This window comes from Hesperophylax consimilis, chromosome 25 (assembly GCF_061612785.1).
Source record: "Hesperophylax consimilis isolate HC1 chromosome 25, BYU_Hcon_1.0, whole genome shotgun sequence".
NCBI lineage: Eukaryota > Metazoa > Arthropoda > Insecta > Trichoptera > Limnephilidae > Hesperophylax > Hesperophylax consimilis.
Genome location: NC_142860.1, coordinates 24,407,726 through 24,422,444, shown reverse-complemented (window position 1 = coordinate 24,422,444; position 14,719 = coordinate 24,407,726). Strand labels below are relative to the sequence as shown.

Below are 14,719 nucleotides of genomic sequence, written 5' to 3'. Positions count from 1 at the left end.
AGGAACATAAATAAACCACTCACAGATCGATATCTTCGGGATTTTGTATGAAACAAATTGGTCCTAAAAAAACACAGATATGCCAATATATTTATTTACTGGACACTTTGTATAGCGCCGCTTTTGTGAGATATCACCTCAGGAGCGCTTTGAGTTGATGCAGGTATTACAAAAAATCTAAATATTCCAAAAATAAAGTGAAGTTAAGTTTAATAAAATGAAGTACAGGAACAGGTGACACGAAGAAAGTAGATTGAGACTATGCAGAAATAATCCTAGGTGGTGAAGAAACTGGACCAGCTGCTGCAGCGAAAGAGTCCACCGCGTCCACCAACAGTGCCAGCACGAGGTTCGTCATCCGTTCAAGTATGTGTCTGCTGCTAATAAAGCGCTGACACAATATCCTCTCACAGATACCAGACCTTGGCAGCACCGCTGTGACGTTAGACAAAGATAGAAGATGGAGACTCTGCAGCAAGAATCCTAGGTGGTGAAGAAACTGGACCATCTGCTGCAGCGAGATAGTCCACCGTGTCCAACAACAGTGCCAGCACGAGGTCCAGGCATCCTTCCAGGTATGCGTCTGGTGCTAATAAAGCGCTGACACCTCGCATAGATAAGAGACCCTGGCAGCACTGCTGTGACGTTCGGCGAGTCCATCATTCATCTCCATATAATCCTGTTCCTGGTGATTGTTGAAGTGGTGCATTCTGCCCGCAATAAAAGCGACGGTCGGGATAATAAATTACCCTGGGCTTAGCGAAACACTTGCCAGGGCCTTCAGAGTTGCATCTGGGGTGTATTTACCGATCGACTTTCGTTTCGAATGTCGAATATTTTTGAGCAAAATTTCCGAATATACGCTTTTAACACACTGCACTCAAATCACATATTATAAAGTTCTAATAACTGGTTGTTAAGTTTACTTAAAATGTTGATTGAATGATTTTAAAAATAATTTCAAAGGGATGTTGCCACATTTCCCTTGAAAATACTAAAAAAAAACACAAAGCTGTTGGAGGACGCGTTATGACGCGTCAGGCTGCCACGAAGGGCGCTATATAGACAGTAAAATTCTCATTCAGAGCCTACTTTTTATACTATACACCAATGAAAAACTCTTAAAGTTTATTCCATAGACTGTCAGAGTTTTTCATTGGTGGATATAGTTAGGCAATCATTTGACGTCTAAATATTTCGGTTCCAATTTTCGATCGGAACCTGGAGAGGAACTTATTAACATGAGCGGGCGGTGGGTTGGAAGTGGACGTCCACGTTTCAGTGATTTGTAAATAAATGAATCCAACAGTCTGCAGGCAACTCGATACATAATGAAATCTGCTTACGAACAAATACGCACCTCCCTTTTACTTGTGTTACAATGTGCGCGAATTCTTAACCGTCTTTAACCGTAACTAAAAACCCCAGTCTCAAATAAAAGGTTTTAATTCTTTAAAAAAAACGAATATTTTGTAAGAGCAGATATTTTTACCTTTGAAATAATGATATCATTATTCGATATTCTTTAATTTATAATCAATATTTAGATTCGAAATATAAATCAGTTTTATATTTCGAATATTGTAAATCGCGATTTTTCACAACACTAGTTGATTGGCAATCGAAATTGCAAGGACGTTCACATCAGTAAAAACAGATTTCAATTTGGCATGTTACTTTTATTAACATTAAAGTTTAGGTATTTTTAGGTAGGTAAAAAAACTAAGAATCACGTAATTTTTGCACTATTTAAAATACATTTAGTTGTACAAACGACACCATTATTAAAGTGCATTCACTATTAAAAATATATTTTTTAAATGTATCACACTTTTACACTGGCTGACGTGTACCCGGCTATGCACGGGGTTATAAATGATGTGGAGGAAAGTGTTCATGATGTGAATTCTAGTGAACCTGAAAACTGGGTCTATTTTTAAAGGGGAAACAATATTATTCTAAATAATTGAAAAATTTTACTTTTTAAGTTTTCGTTTTACTTGATCGTGCCACGTCTTCCTCAGGTGTGCCCGGCTTTCACAATTTACTACTGAATGACGCAACATTCTTACTATTAAAAAACTACATTATTCGACTTCGTGTCTCATTCCAGTGCAAAGAGCGTGCGTTCAGTCTTCCTCGGATGTACCCGACTTCTTCTGTCATTCAAAACACGCTCTAAACACTTCTGGCACTAATAAGAACAAATTTTGAAATTTTTATCGAAATTGGTCCAGTAGTTTTGGAATGGGAAAAACAAAGAAACATTAATTTAAATATTTATATAAAGGTAAACAAATTAATTGTTTATTTGTTACTGTATTGATGCCCTATTTAGGGTCTTTTACATATGAATAATAAAAATTATAAATTTATTATACATAAGTAAACTGTCTCAGTAACAATATGTTTTATTTGTTATGTGATAAATTAAAGATGTCCACAGACTCTAGGTATAATTATTTCCCTCCATAAATATTCTGGGCGATGAGGAACACATATGGTAGTTAGTACAACAATTCATGCACTACTAGTAATACGTAGTGGAATACTACTAATATGTTTTTATCTCTCTCTCTTTTTATTGTTAAATCTTTATACATAATTTATAACCGAAAATAGTTGACTGTTTGTAAAATCGTATAGAAAAATGTTTAAAACAAAGTCATTCTTTTTTTAAATTGTAATGTCAAGCCACAGAGATTTTACTTTATTAAACAATTTTGTTTATTCATGAAACTCAACTGTTATTCGCCGAATATTGCATGGTTTCTAATGTTTAAGACGAAGAACTACGAAGTCATGCAAAATCATTTGTTTTTGGTTTGAAAATTTTAGAAATAAATACTGCGAGTAGAATACATCTTGGCCGACAGTTTTTTGATAAAGACGTTGTCCCGGTAATACAGATATCCTGGGTTCGATTCCCAGATCAGACCGTTATCTTTATTTTTTCTGTGTCTTGTTCTGTTTCATGTTTCGTTTAGATTATTAGTATTATCTTCTTCAATAAAATAAAAACATATTTACACTGATCTATCTAGGCCAATAATAAATAAATACATGTAATTAGATCATTCCACGGCGGGTTCAGAGGCCACACAGATAGAAAATATAATTAATAATTATTGAAAAGGTTATCAGTTGTTGTCACTGTTATCTCTCTATCGTCTGTGATTATTATTAGCAAACAACTAAATCATATTGCAGCCAATATATCACATCACCCTAGTAGGTACCTACGTAATGCTTGCATTCAAATGAAAACTTAACCTTCTGTCTGTCGAATTTTTAAATTAATAATAATATGTTGAGAAGTGAGTTAGCTAAGAGCTTCACAGATGCACTCATAGAGGGCAGTGCAAAAAGCTTGCTTGGAAGTCCGCAAGATGGCAGCTAGTAGCCAGTAGTCGCTAGGGCCAGTTAGGCTGCTTCCAGGCAAACATGGTGTTTGCAGATCTCATTTAGCCAGCTCCTAGTTAGGTCGACCATCGAAGTCACTATTGTATTACGCAAAGTATTGAATAAATCCCTGATATAATATAAAGAACTTATATTCTAAAATCTTCTTCCACGACGAGTTGGAGGACTGTTGTAGGAACACAACATAATCTAATTTATAATAATCTTTAAATGTTAAATCTAGGTATATTTAGATACTTACCTACTCTATAAAATGTTATTGCTTTATGAAATATTGTTTCGAGTTTTTATATGTCTCAGAACAGACATCGTGTAGTGAGAATGAATCATGGATATAGGTTGTACGTGAGTGTAATTATTCAAATGATTTATTTAATTTTGATATTCCATGTGACATTGTTAGTTTTGCAGACGATACTGCTTTAATATTTGAGTAAAACTTAAAAACCTGGAGAGATGCTTTCTGTAAATGTGACCTAGGATTAAGAGCAGTAAAGAGTTGGCTGAATAATAATATCTTAACTCTGAATACAATAAAAAACTAAATGTGTAACATTTAGTGCATCATCAAAAATTCTAATTATACATAATTGTCTGCAGAATTGTAATTGCCACCTCTTGGAAAGTGTAGACTGTATCATGTATCTAGGTGTAAAGATTGATCAATTTTAAAGATGGAATGACAATATCGATTTGTTAACAAAGAATATCAGGTACATTTATTTTTAATAGAACTTAGACACATATTTGACAAGTCTATTTTGCCTTAGTCAAATCTCGACATTCTTATAACATAATATGCTGGGGATCATGTCTAAATTCCAATGTACAGGCACTAAATTTTACTCAAAAATTGATCCTTAAAGTTATGTACAGTAAAAAAAAATCGTTATCCATCCAACCTAATTTATAAGGAATATAACGTTATGTATATAAAACAGCTATATATCACTCAAATACTATGTTGAATTTTTACAATTTGAAATTTTCCAGAAAGAACACAACAAACGCGTGTAACTAGAATTGGCTCTACATTGAACTTTGTGACCGTACATACTAAAACCTCTTTGGGTCAGAGAAACTATTTATATCAGGCACAACTTATGTTAAATTAATATTTTTCCAAATCATATCAAGTCTACCAATTCCTTAGTTAAATTTAAAAAGTTAGTTAAGATGTTTGTATTGACAGACGATTGTCTGAATATTTTTTTCATCACTGTCCTTTCTTAAATAATAAGTCCCATTTTCTAAAAACTGAATGTCACCCTAGCTGTCTTTATTATCTACTTTGTTTCTTCTGGGAATAATGATTAATGATTAGTTATGGTTCAAATATAGTTACAATATATTGTAAGAATATTGCGTCCGATTGCGAAAACATTGGTAATAATACATATTTTTTCTTTCTTTTTGAAATATTTTGTGTTTTTATGTAGTATTACGTTATGTTTGTGATTACTCTATGTTTGCTTCTTAACCTCGATACAGGCCCCTAGTGAGGTTGATTTTTATAAGAAAAGACATGATTTATGTATATTGAGATGCAATAAATAAATACAGATGTAGATTTATTCAAATGAATAGTCGATAAATGCCCGAGTAACCGCCAATGAGTTTTTTCAATGTAAGTATAGTTTTTTTTATTCAGAACTGGCTAGCATTTGTTTGGGCAAAAAGCCATAAAAGTGTTCTGCTTCCTAGCGTATTTTTCGCCCTTTTCCGAAGTTCGCAGAAAATATGATGAATTTAACATAATATATTACTGTTGTGTGAGTAGGTTGGGGGCAAATACCCCCTCTCCCTCAACCCCTACTAATAATAATAACCATAAAGTTGTTTTCTAAGTGGGTGAGGTTTCCAACAATACGGATTCAAAAAATAAAACATACCATCTTGAGTTACTATTTAAAATATTATTGGTGATAACGTTAAAAAGATATCTGAGGAAAATTATATTTACTATTGGCAACACCGTGCTCCGCAAATTCGGCCATTTTGCGTCCAATGTCAGTTTGTTACCGCGAGGATGCGTCAGTTTTCAATGTTTTATTAAGTGAAGGCTGTTAAATTAACACTTGGCGATATCGATTTCGAGGGACGAAACTGTTGCGTCCGAATTTGAGTGAAAAACGTTTTCACCATTGTATTATTGTCGTATAAACAAAGACGTCTTGCGGTAGGAAACATGGCTGCTAGCGACTCCGGAACGGATGATTCACTGTACCCCATTGCCGTCTTGATCGACGAGCTGAAGAATGAAGATGTCCATCTGCGGCTTAATTCAATCAAGAAGCTGTCAACAATCGCTTTGGCGCTGGGAGTCGAGAGGACGCGCTCAGAGTTGATCCCATTTTTGAAGGAAACGATTTACGATGAAGACGAAGTTTTGCTCGCTCTTGCCGAGCAATTGGGAGATTTCATCAACCTGGTTGGTGGTCCCGAGCACGCCTGGTGCCTTCTGGCCCCCCTGGAGTCCTTGGCGAGCGTTGAAGAGACAGTTGTCCGCGAGAAGGCTGTAGATTCTTTGAAAGCGGTAGCTCAACACCACTCCGCCCAACACTTGGAAGAGTACTTCTTCCCACTTGTCCAACGTTTGGCTGCTGGGGATTGGTTCACCACAAGGACATCAGCTTGCGGATTGTTTGCTGCTTGTTATCCTCGCGTCTCCATGGACTACAAAGTGGAACTGAGGCAACACTTCCGCCTGCTGTGCCAGGATGACACTCCGATGGTGCGTCGCGCGGCGGCCTCCAAGCTCGGAGAATTCGCCAAAGTGGTAGAATTGGAATATCTGAAGTCCGATTTGATTCCCGTGTTCATGACCATGGCCAAGGACGAGCAGGACTCCGTTAGGCTGTTGGCTGTGGACGCTTGTGTCAGTATCGCTGGTCTGCTGCCCCCGGAGGATGTGGAGCAGCTGGCCATGCCCACCATCAGAGCGTGCGCCACCGACAACTCCTGGAGAGTGAGGTACATGGTAGCCGACAGGTTCGGAGAGCTGCAGGCCGCTGTGGGCCCGGATCTGACCAGAGCAGACTTGGTGCCGGCCTTCCAGATCCTGCTGAAGGATTTAGAAGCAGAAGTTCGTGCTTCGGCTGCCAGCAAGGTAAGAAAATCACATTCTCTATTGATGGCTTCCAACATTAACTATCTTAAGTAAAATTTCCTTACTACGTTTGCTTCTTTATGTACAAATTATTTAAATAACACTTCGTTTCTCCTTATTACTACAAGAAAAAACTATTTAGTCTAGGTAGACAGTAAAAGGTGCATTAATGTTCCATTTTTTTCAATGTTCAAAATTCCCCTTTGACGTTGCTGAAAAGTTCTGCTTCAATCTAAATACACACACATTTAAATAACCCAATCTAAGAACCTAATAAACAATTTTGTTCATATTTTCAATCTTATCAATTATTTAATTTCAATATACAAATTAAGTTGAAACGAAGTGTTACTTCAATAATTTGGCCTTATTTAAAAATAAACGGGGTAAAGAAACTTTACCTTGCTTCTAAACAAAATTGCTTTTGTTTACAGTTGATTTTTTGTAAATCTTATGCCAACCAAGCGTCACTATCTTATATGCAATGTATAATAAGTCAGATTGTTTTTAATTTTTATAATTTCACCGCAAAGCTTTCTTATTATGAATATCTAATTCTATTCATTTTATTTATTAGTCAAAACCCTCATTGTTGTGAAATTTGAAATTATTATAAATATCAAGGTCACTACATTTTTTAGCCATCAATATACAAACAGATTATTAATGCATTGATTATATTCCAAGGTCATAATCATATTTGATTTATTTTATGTATATTGCTATTTTATCCCAATTCGCCACACCCACAGTTAAAAATCTAACATTGCATTATGTAAATGTTCTTATGTACATACTAAAGTATCTAGTATTTGTGTATGTCATTGATTCTCGCTTACAGTAGATTTCTTAATTGGATTCAACCATTTCTCATTATGTTAACACTCGTTGTTATGTTGACATTTGATTTGTTCTTGACAATACAAGTCTATATAGCTTCCAATGACAATGAAATTAGCTATGAATCAAACATGCTTACATACATAGACGGTACCGTGCACCACTTCAGGCAGCCGTACAGAAAAGTAAAGTTCGAAAGTAACGTAACGGTTTATAGCGCAGTCCGTTGTGAGACTTTTCTGTGAGCGGCGCGTGGTACCATCGCTCCAAAGTGTGCATGTGCCTATAATATATTTCACGGTTTTTCGATTATCTGTTCATTATTACTTGATATGGATATATGTAGTGGTGCCATTATTTAAGATAATAAATCTCACACCGATGTAAAGTTGTTATCAATTACAATGTTATTCTGATCTTACAAATTCCATACTGTTTATAGTCAGGGTCAGGGTATCTATGTACCAGGCGCGGTCCGTCCATACATGCTGTGGATGCTCCGCATCCCTTGCATTTTAGAGTAAAAAGATTTGCACTTCTAGCCGTAAACAGCAATACTGCAATTTAAATATTTTAATATTTCTACAGCGACCTTAATGTGATTTTTGTTACAAAAACGGCGCTGTAAAAAATCATACAAATATTATTATTATAAGACAACGTACATATTATAGTCCTGTTTCTGTGTATGCACAACGAACGACACGATACAAACAGCACGGACGAGTCTAAATACACATACATTCTCAAATACTGTGAAACGCGTAAATCACACATATACAAGCAATAATACTGTGGTGTGGAAGCGATCTGTAAACCGTATCCAATATGCTAGAACGTACGTTCTTTCCGCGCATGCGCACTGAGACCCGTAAGCCAATATCTTCGTCAACTTTATGCGATATTAATGACAGCATCCCACGTACAAAAACCATCTTTAATGCTCATATGTATAATGCACAGAATCGTATACTCTATTACTAATCCATTGGATTGTATGCGCGCGCGCTGCTTTGACAGTTTGTTTTGAGCTTGAATACTAAAGTCGAATTCTTATTGAATATTATTAACCAGAGATTTACTTTTTAATCATAATTTAAATAAATAAAAATGAATACCCAAAATAAGATGGATACTTCGTCAACGTGTTCTAAATGATAATAGTGAATTGTGTGGTTGTATAACTGAATCATTAATGCGAAAAAGTTTTGTGTCTTAGCCATTTGCAAAAAAAAAAACTTATACTGGAAATATTGCATTATGGAGCTTAATGGATTTATTGGAGATAATTTTAGACAGTACCTAATTGTATCTTGTTCGCGGGCTAGCATCTAGATGTTCATATTTGATATCAAGTACGTAGTAAGTACGAGTATAAACATTTGATGTCCAGCATCCCTTCTACAAAAAGTCACCGACTGCCACTGCTAAGTAGACTCCTGAAAGGATACTTGTGTGAAGCAGGTTAAGGCAGAGTTGTAGAATGGGATTTGATGATTTTGGCAGATTTCCTCTGAATTCCAAAATTGCCAGTCTACTGAGGTACAGGTCTATCAATCTTAGTTGACTTCATCATAGTACTCCAACAGATGCATAACTTACAGACAGCATGTTTCATTTAGACTAAAAAGTAGCAATTAATGATTATTTTACAATTCAAGAGTTTGAAGCCATAGCGTATTGAAGTCTGTTATATAAAATGTATTTTGGAATTTTTATTAAAATACTGGGAAAGTTATTAAATTACAGTTTTTCTGAATGTGATAATCATCGGTACTGACTTCAAATAAGTAAATAAACAATGACAAGTATGGATAGAACATGCTGTAAGCTTACTAACCATATTTTTTACAACCATAATATAAACTTGCTGTCCCTGTTCCGCTAGTAGCAGTAACTGTTCTTCACCGGTGGAAGCAAATACCGGAGCATAAATACATTCAATACTAAGCTTACTTATTGCAGTCAACTCGCGCTGTGTATCCTATACACATGAATCTATTATATTTTTACGCTAACGTCTGCTGTACAAATTTGCACCACGTGCTAGCTACAAACGGAAGTGCTGCCATCTAGTTTAATATTATCTAGCTTCCGTTTCTACAGTCTATTTTGGTAATCCCAATTATATTATACCTGTTCAAATAGTTGCAGTAATTCTTAATGTTACTGGATGGTATACCTGTTTTGAAACAATGGCGTATCAGCTTTCAGTTAACTATGACGTACTTACAGCATTTTCCTTGTTTATTTTGTTCAAAAGTAATGGTGTATATGTAAGGATTCAAACAAAACCAAGTTGAGTCGCAGAGAAGAATGAACGACGTTAATAAATGACGTTACTCCATATAGGTTCAAACTTCTCGCTTCATTCACAGTCACTTATCATTGCACATACTATTTTGTTATTTCAACACAAAACATGACCTGATTTCTTTTTCCATCCACTTTCTGTATTAGTACTATATCGGACGTACAGAGCCAAAATGGGTTTTCGGCGCCACCATACATTTAAAAACTAATGTTTTGTTTGTTCAACACAGTGAAGAGATAAGGGTGATCGCTAATTACTCTCATTGAACATGTGTGAAATTTAATGTATAATTTTGTCCAATAAATAGAGAAGTAACTGGTACAAACAGTCACTTCTCATCCGAGAGTACTCGGGAAAGTAATACTTGTTTAATTTAATGTTTTCCTACTGCCCCTGCAAAACTCTCAGATCAAGGTGTCAATGTGTGCCGGTGCCCTATTGAATTTGCAGTATTTGTGCGGGCTTCACTAACTTGGTCCCGTACAAGTACTCTATTGTCAGTATGTATATGAAGTAATTTGGCCATTGAAGCACTATACATTGAGGGATTCCAAAGTCAGACGTTTCTTGGTCACTATTAACATGATTGATTTTTACGACTTGCGGGTGGTTCTCTTAAGTAGTTGGTAATCCATTTAATCACATTGTATTTTATACCAATACTAACTGACGTTAACCCGGCGTTTCACTTGTTCATGCCATGTCCTCCACGGGCGTCCTCCACCTATTTTACCATTCACTTCCATGTCATACGTTCTACGTATATTATAACGTACATCGCGTTTAACCTCAAGGTTAAGCACAACGTTCGTTATAATCTACGCGTTCATAGATGGCATTCATTAAATTATTTTATTAAAATACGCTTTTTGCAAGTTATGCTTTACAATACTAAGACAAATAAAAAAAAATTGCCCGTGCATATGGAATATGAATAAATAGTTTTGCCCGTATAAAAAATCAATTCTTTCAAGAGAGGCATCCAAATACAGTATTGTAACGGTGATTCAATCCAATATTGTATCTGTATGCCTCTCGTGAAAGAATTGAGATTTTACATAGACAAAACTATTTGTTTATATTCATATTGCGTGTGTACAGGTGAAAACAAATTATTTGTCTTAATATGTTATAGCATAACTTGCAAAACGTTTATTAAAGTGAAATAATTAAATTAGCGCCATCTACGAAAGAAGAGATTACGAATATTTTGAAGTTTTTCTTAAGACAAGATATCATAATAATGGTTTCATGATATTTCATCAAAATGACAATTAAACACACCTTTAAAAAGTGATATAGTCATTAAAAGTGATGAAACCTAGTTTTTGTTTCATCACTTTTCATGATTTTATGTCACTTTTTGTATGTGTGTTGAACTGTCATTTTGATGAAATGAAACCCATAATAACATGTAATAACAAGACATTTATGAACACTTTAGATTGTCTCATTTGAATGTTTTCTCCCATTTGATCCACTGTTCAAAGTGTAATTACCTGGGTTATTTTACTGTCCGTTAAATAATACTTGTATCGTCATGGTTCCAGGTTAAGGAGTTCTGCATGAATCTGGACAAGGCGCACCAGGAGTCGATCATCATGACATCCATCCTGCCGCACATCAAGGACCTGGTGGGGGATCCCAACCAACACGTCAAGTCGGCCCTGGCCAGCGTCATCATGGGCCTGAGCCCGATCCTGGGCCGCGCCAACACCATCGAGCACCTGCTGCCCCTGTTCCTCAGTCAGCTGAAGGACGAGTGTGCGGAGGTCAGGCTGAACATCATCTCCAATCTGGAGTGCGTCAATGAGGTTATCGGTGAGTAATATAAATGTTACTGATTCAATAGAACAAACATACATAGTGTTTACCTTGAGTGACCAGCTCAGGCAGAGGGAGTCCATCAAAGCCAGTGTTGCTGAGTTCTGTTACTCTCAGAAGCTGGACGTATTGTACTGAGCCCTCAGATAAATACAATATTTAGCCCTGTACAAATCACAACTGCGTCCACTGTTGAGCTTGGCATTTACAAACCTATTTGATCTAGAGCTCCAAATATCAGAAAACAACACTTGACTCTGTGCAGAAACGGACGGTCTGTTTGATAGATTCCCCTTTCTTAACAGGTTTCAGTCGTTGGAGCACAGATAGATATTCTACCAGTATCAGAATGGAAGATGCTCTGTAGAACTAGCGTCATTGATCCACAGAAGTGTATAGCCTGGAAATACGCTAAGTGTAGTACACAGTTGACATTTCCCACACAAGAATTTTTCTTATGTTCAACAACTCGGGTATGGAAAGATTTGTCAGGGTCTCTGTGTTTCATTCCTCTTGCAAAAATGGTATATTCAAAACCCAGGTTCATTAGCTAAATTGATATCTTCCAATCGGTCCTGTAAATTTCCTACTTCTATGCTATATCTGACTGGCTCTTATTATTCTTCCCTACAATCTGAAATTAACAATGCATCGTTCTTTTTGCAGGCATCCAGCAGCTGTCGCAATCACTGCTCCCAGCCATCGTGGAGCTCGCCGGAGACTCCAAGTGGCGCGTCAGGCTCGCCATCATCGAGTACATGCCTCTCCTGGCAGGGCAGCTGGGCCAGGAGGTCTTCGATGAGAAATTGAGCGCCCTCTGCATGAGCTGGCTCGTTGACCACGTCTATGCCATCCGAGAAGCAGCTACCATGAACCTCAAGAAACTCGTCCAACAGTTTGGACCCGCCTGGGCTGAAACCAACATCATCCCTAAAGTATTGGATATGTCTCGAGATACAAACTACCTACATAGGATGACCTATCTCTTCTGTATCAACGTTTTGGCCGAAGCTTGCGGCAAAGATATAACCACAAGAGTCCTCCTTCCGACGGTTTTGTCCATGGCCGAAGACAACGTAGCGAACGTCCGTTTCAACGTCGCCAAGACCCTGCAAAAGATGGTGCCCTGGCTGGAACCGTCCGTAATCCAACCCCAAGTTAAGCCGGTGTTAGAGAAACTGAACGTCGATCAAGATGTAGACGTCAAGTACTTCGCTTCGGAAGCCATCGCCGTCTTGGCCGCTTAATTCTCCAACACTTGAAAATTTCCCTTGTATAAAATATTTTTTAATGACGGAATTCGGTTGAGCATTTTAGTGCAATTCGTTATTGCCATACATTTAAATCGTCGTTGTGCAAAAATATACCAGGTGTATTGTTGCTTCCACGGTAAAACTACTTAATGGCTTTGAAATTATATTGTACCTTTTTATTAAATGTAACATTGTAAATTTGTGTTAAAAACTTATTGGTGTATACAAAATGTTAATGTTCTATTCTTCATTGTTATTGCATTAAAACAATGGTTTTTACGATAATATAGAGGTGAAATACTATGCAATCTTTTATCTTCTTTCTGAAAGATGTCTGATACATATTTTGAAGTGATTTTGCCTCGGAAGTGACAATATGTGAATTATTATTATTTTATTAGTAACTTTAGCTGTGTTATTTTTGCATTAGTGACTTTTTGTACAATTTAAAATAAATATGCATTGCTGAAAGATAGGAAAATTAAAAGAAACGAAATATCGTTTCTTTCAATGGAAGTATTAATGATTTTTTTGACATTTCGTAATAAAAAAGCACATCACTGTTCATTTTCGTTTGTTTTTTTTTTCACCAGTTTTCATTGATTTTAACTCCATTTTATTTTTTAACACTTTTTTTACCAGTGATAGATTGTGTTTAGAAAAGTTTTCAGATTTAGTTTTTTCCTTTATTGTTTTATGTTTTAGTATTAATGTCTTTATAACTTGTAGTAAAAATAAATGTTCAAAATGCAAATTTACTTTATCAAATCATTTTTAAATTTGATATGTTTGTAAACTGAATTTGCTGGATGCAAACAACATTTTTTGGTCATGAATAAATGTCTATGAAAACTTATGGCGTAGTAAATGTATTCGGCATTCTTAACACATACATGTTATTAAATAATAATTATAATAAAATATTAAAAACTCTCTTCACTGTTCATTATTTCATATCATCCCTTCTAAATTGTAGATTGACATGTATTTCTATGGAGTGGGTTGTATCGCTGGTAAGATACGAGGATAATTTGAAAAGTTTCCAGCATTTTTAAGAAAAACACATTTTGTCGACGGTTATCATTCGCTGCAAAAATTCCTCAGAATTTTTTCATACAAGCTAAGACACTTGCGTGATATGTCTGTCCGTATGCGCTTTTGGTCGATCGTCAACAAGCGCGGCACCCAGCGCGCGGATAATTTTCTCACCCAAATCTTGAGCACCCATTCAGATGATATCCCACAAGTTTCAGCAATATCCTTAACACATTTCGGCTGGGTATTTTTTGCACTGGCGCTCCCTGACTATGGGCGAAAATAAAGGTCCTGCGCAAATTTCTTTAATTTGTTTTAAATTGCTATATCTTCGAAAATAATGAAAATATTTTATTAAAAATTTCTATGTAGTAACTCAGCATACCCAAGCTATAAAAGTACTAAACGAAAATCGAATATTATTTGAAATGCAACTCAATTAACCTTGTAATATGTTTATTACGATCCGCCTATCGGTATTTGCCCATACCTGCTTTCTTTAAATACGCCCGACATCTCTCGCTCGCTTGCAGATAGGAGTTGAGTGGGTGCGGAACAGAGAAAGAGATTCGAATCAGGTTTCACGGTCATAAAAACCCTCATTCCAGGAATTGAATTATTTCAATAACAAATAATATACTATCCTTCTGTTGAAATACCGATTATTTATTTTAAATTTTCAACTCATTGTAAACGTAAGAGTTAAAAGATAATCTGTAAATATATTTGCATACGCAAATTTCAGGTCCGCTTTTGAGGGCACATGAAATTTTCAAGAGAAATTGACTCGTTGACATCACTAAATACCTTCCACCAGATGTTTCAAGAAGTAGAAAACAACACTATTTCAGATACTGTATGGTATCTGCAGGCGCTAATGAGTTAACACTTTCACTGCGTTATTTTAATATGGCGTAAACC

General features: G+C 36.0%; 1 protein-coding gene across 1 annotated transcript; it reads left to right on the top strand.

Moving 5' to 3' along the window:
• The first annotated feature begins 5,392 nt into the window (after nt 1-5,392).
• Nucleotides 5,393-13,696, top strand: Pp2A-29B (Protein phosphatase PP2A regulatory subunit A). The gene is made up of 3 exons (XM_089646936.1): nt 5,393-6,532; nt 11,237-11,507; nt 12,177-13,696. Exons 1-3 carry the CDS (start codon nt 5,612-5,614, stop codon nt 12,755-12,757), a joined length of 1,773 nt encoding a protein of 590 aa, XP_089503062.1. The 5' UTR covers nt 5,393-5,611; the 3' UTR covers nt 12,758-13,696.
• The last annotated feature ends 1,023 nt before the right edge of the window (nt 13,697-14,719 follow it).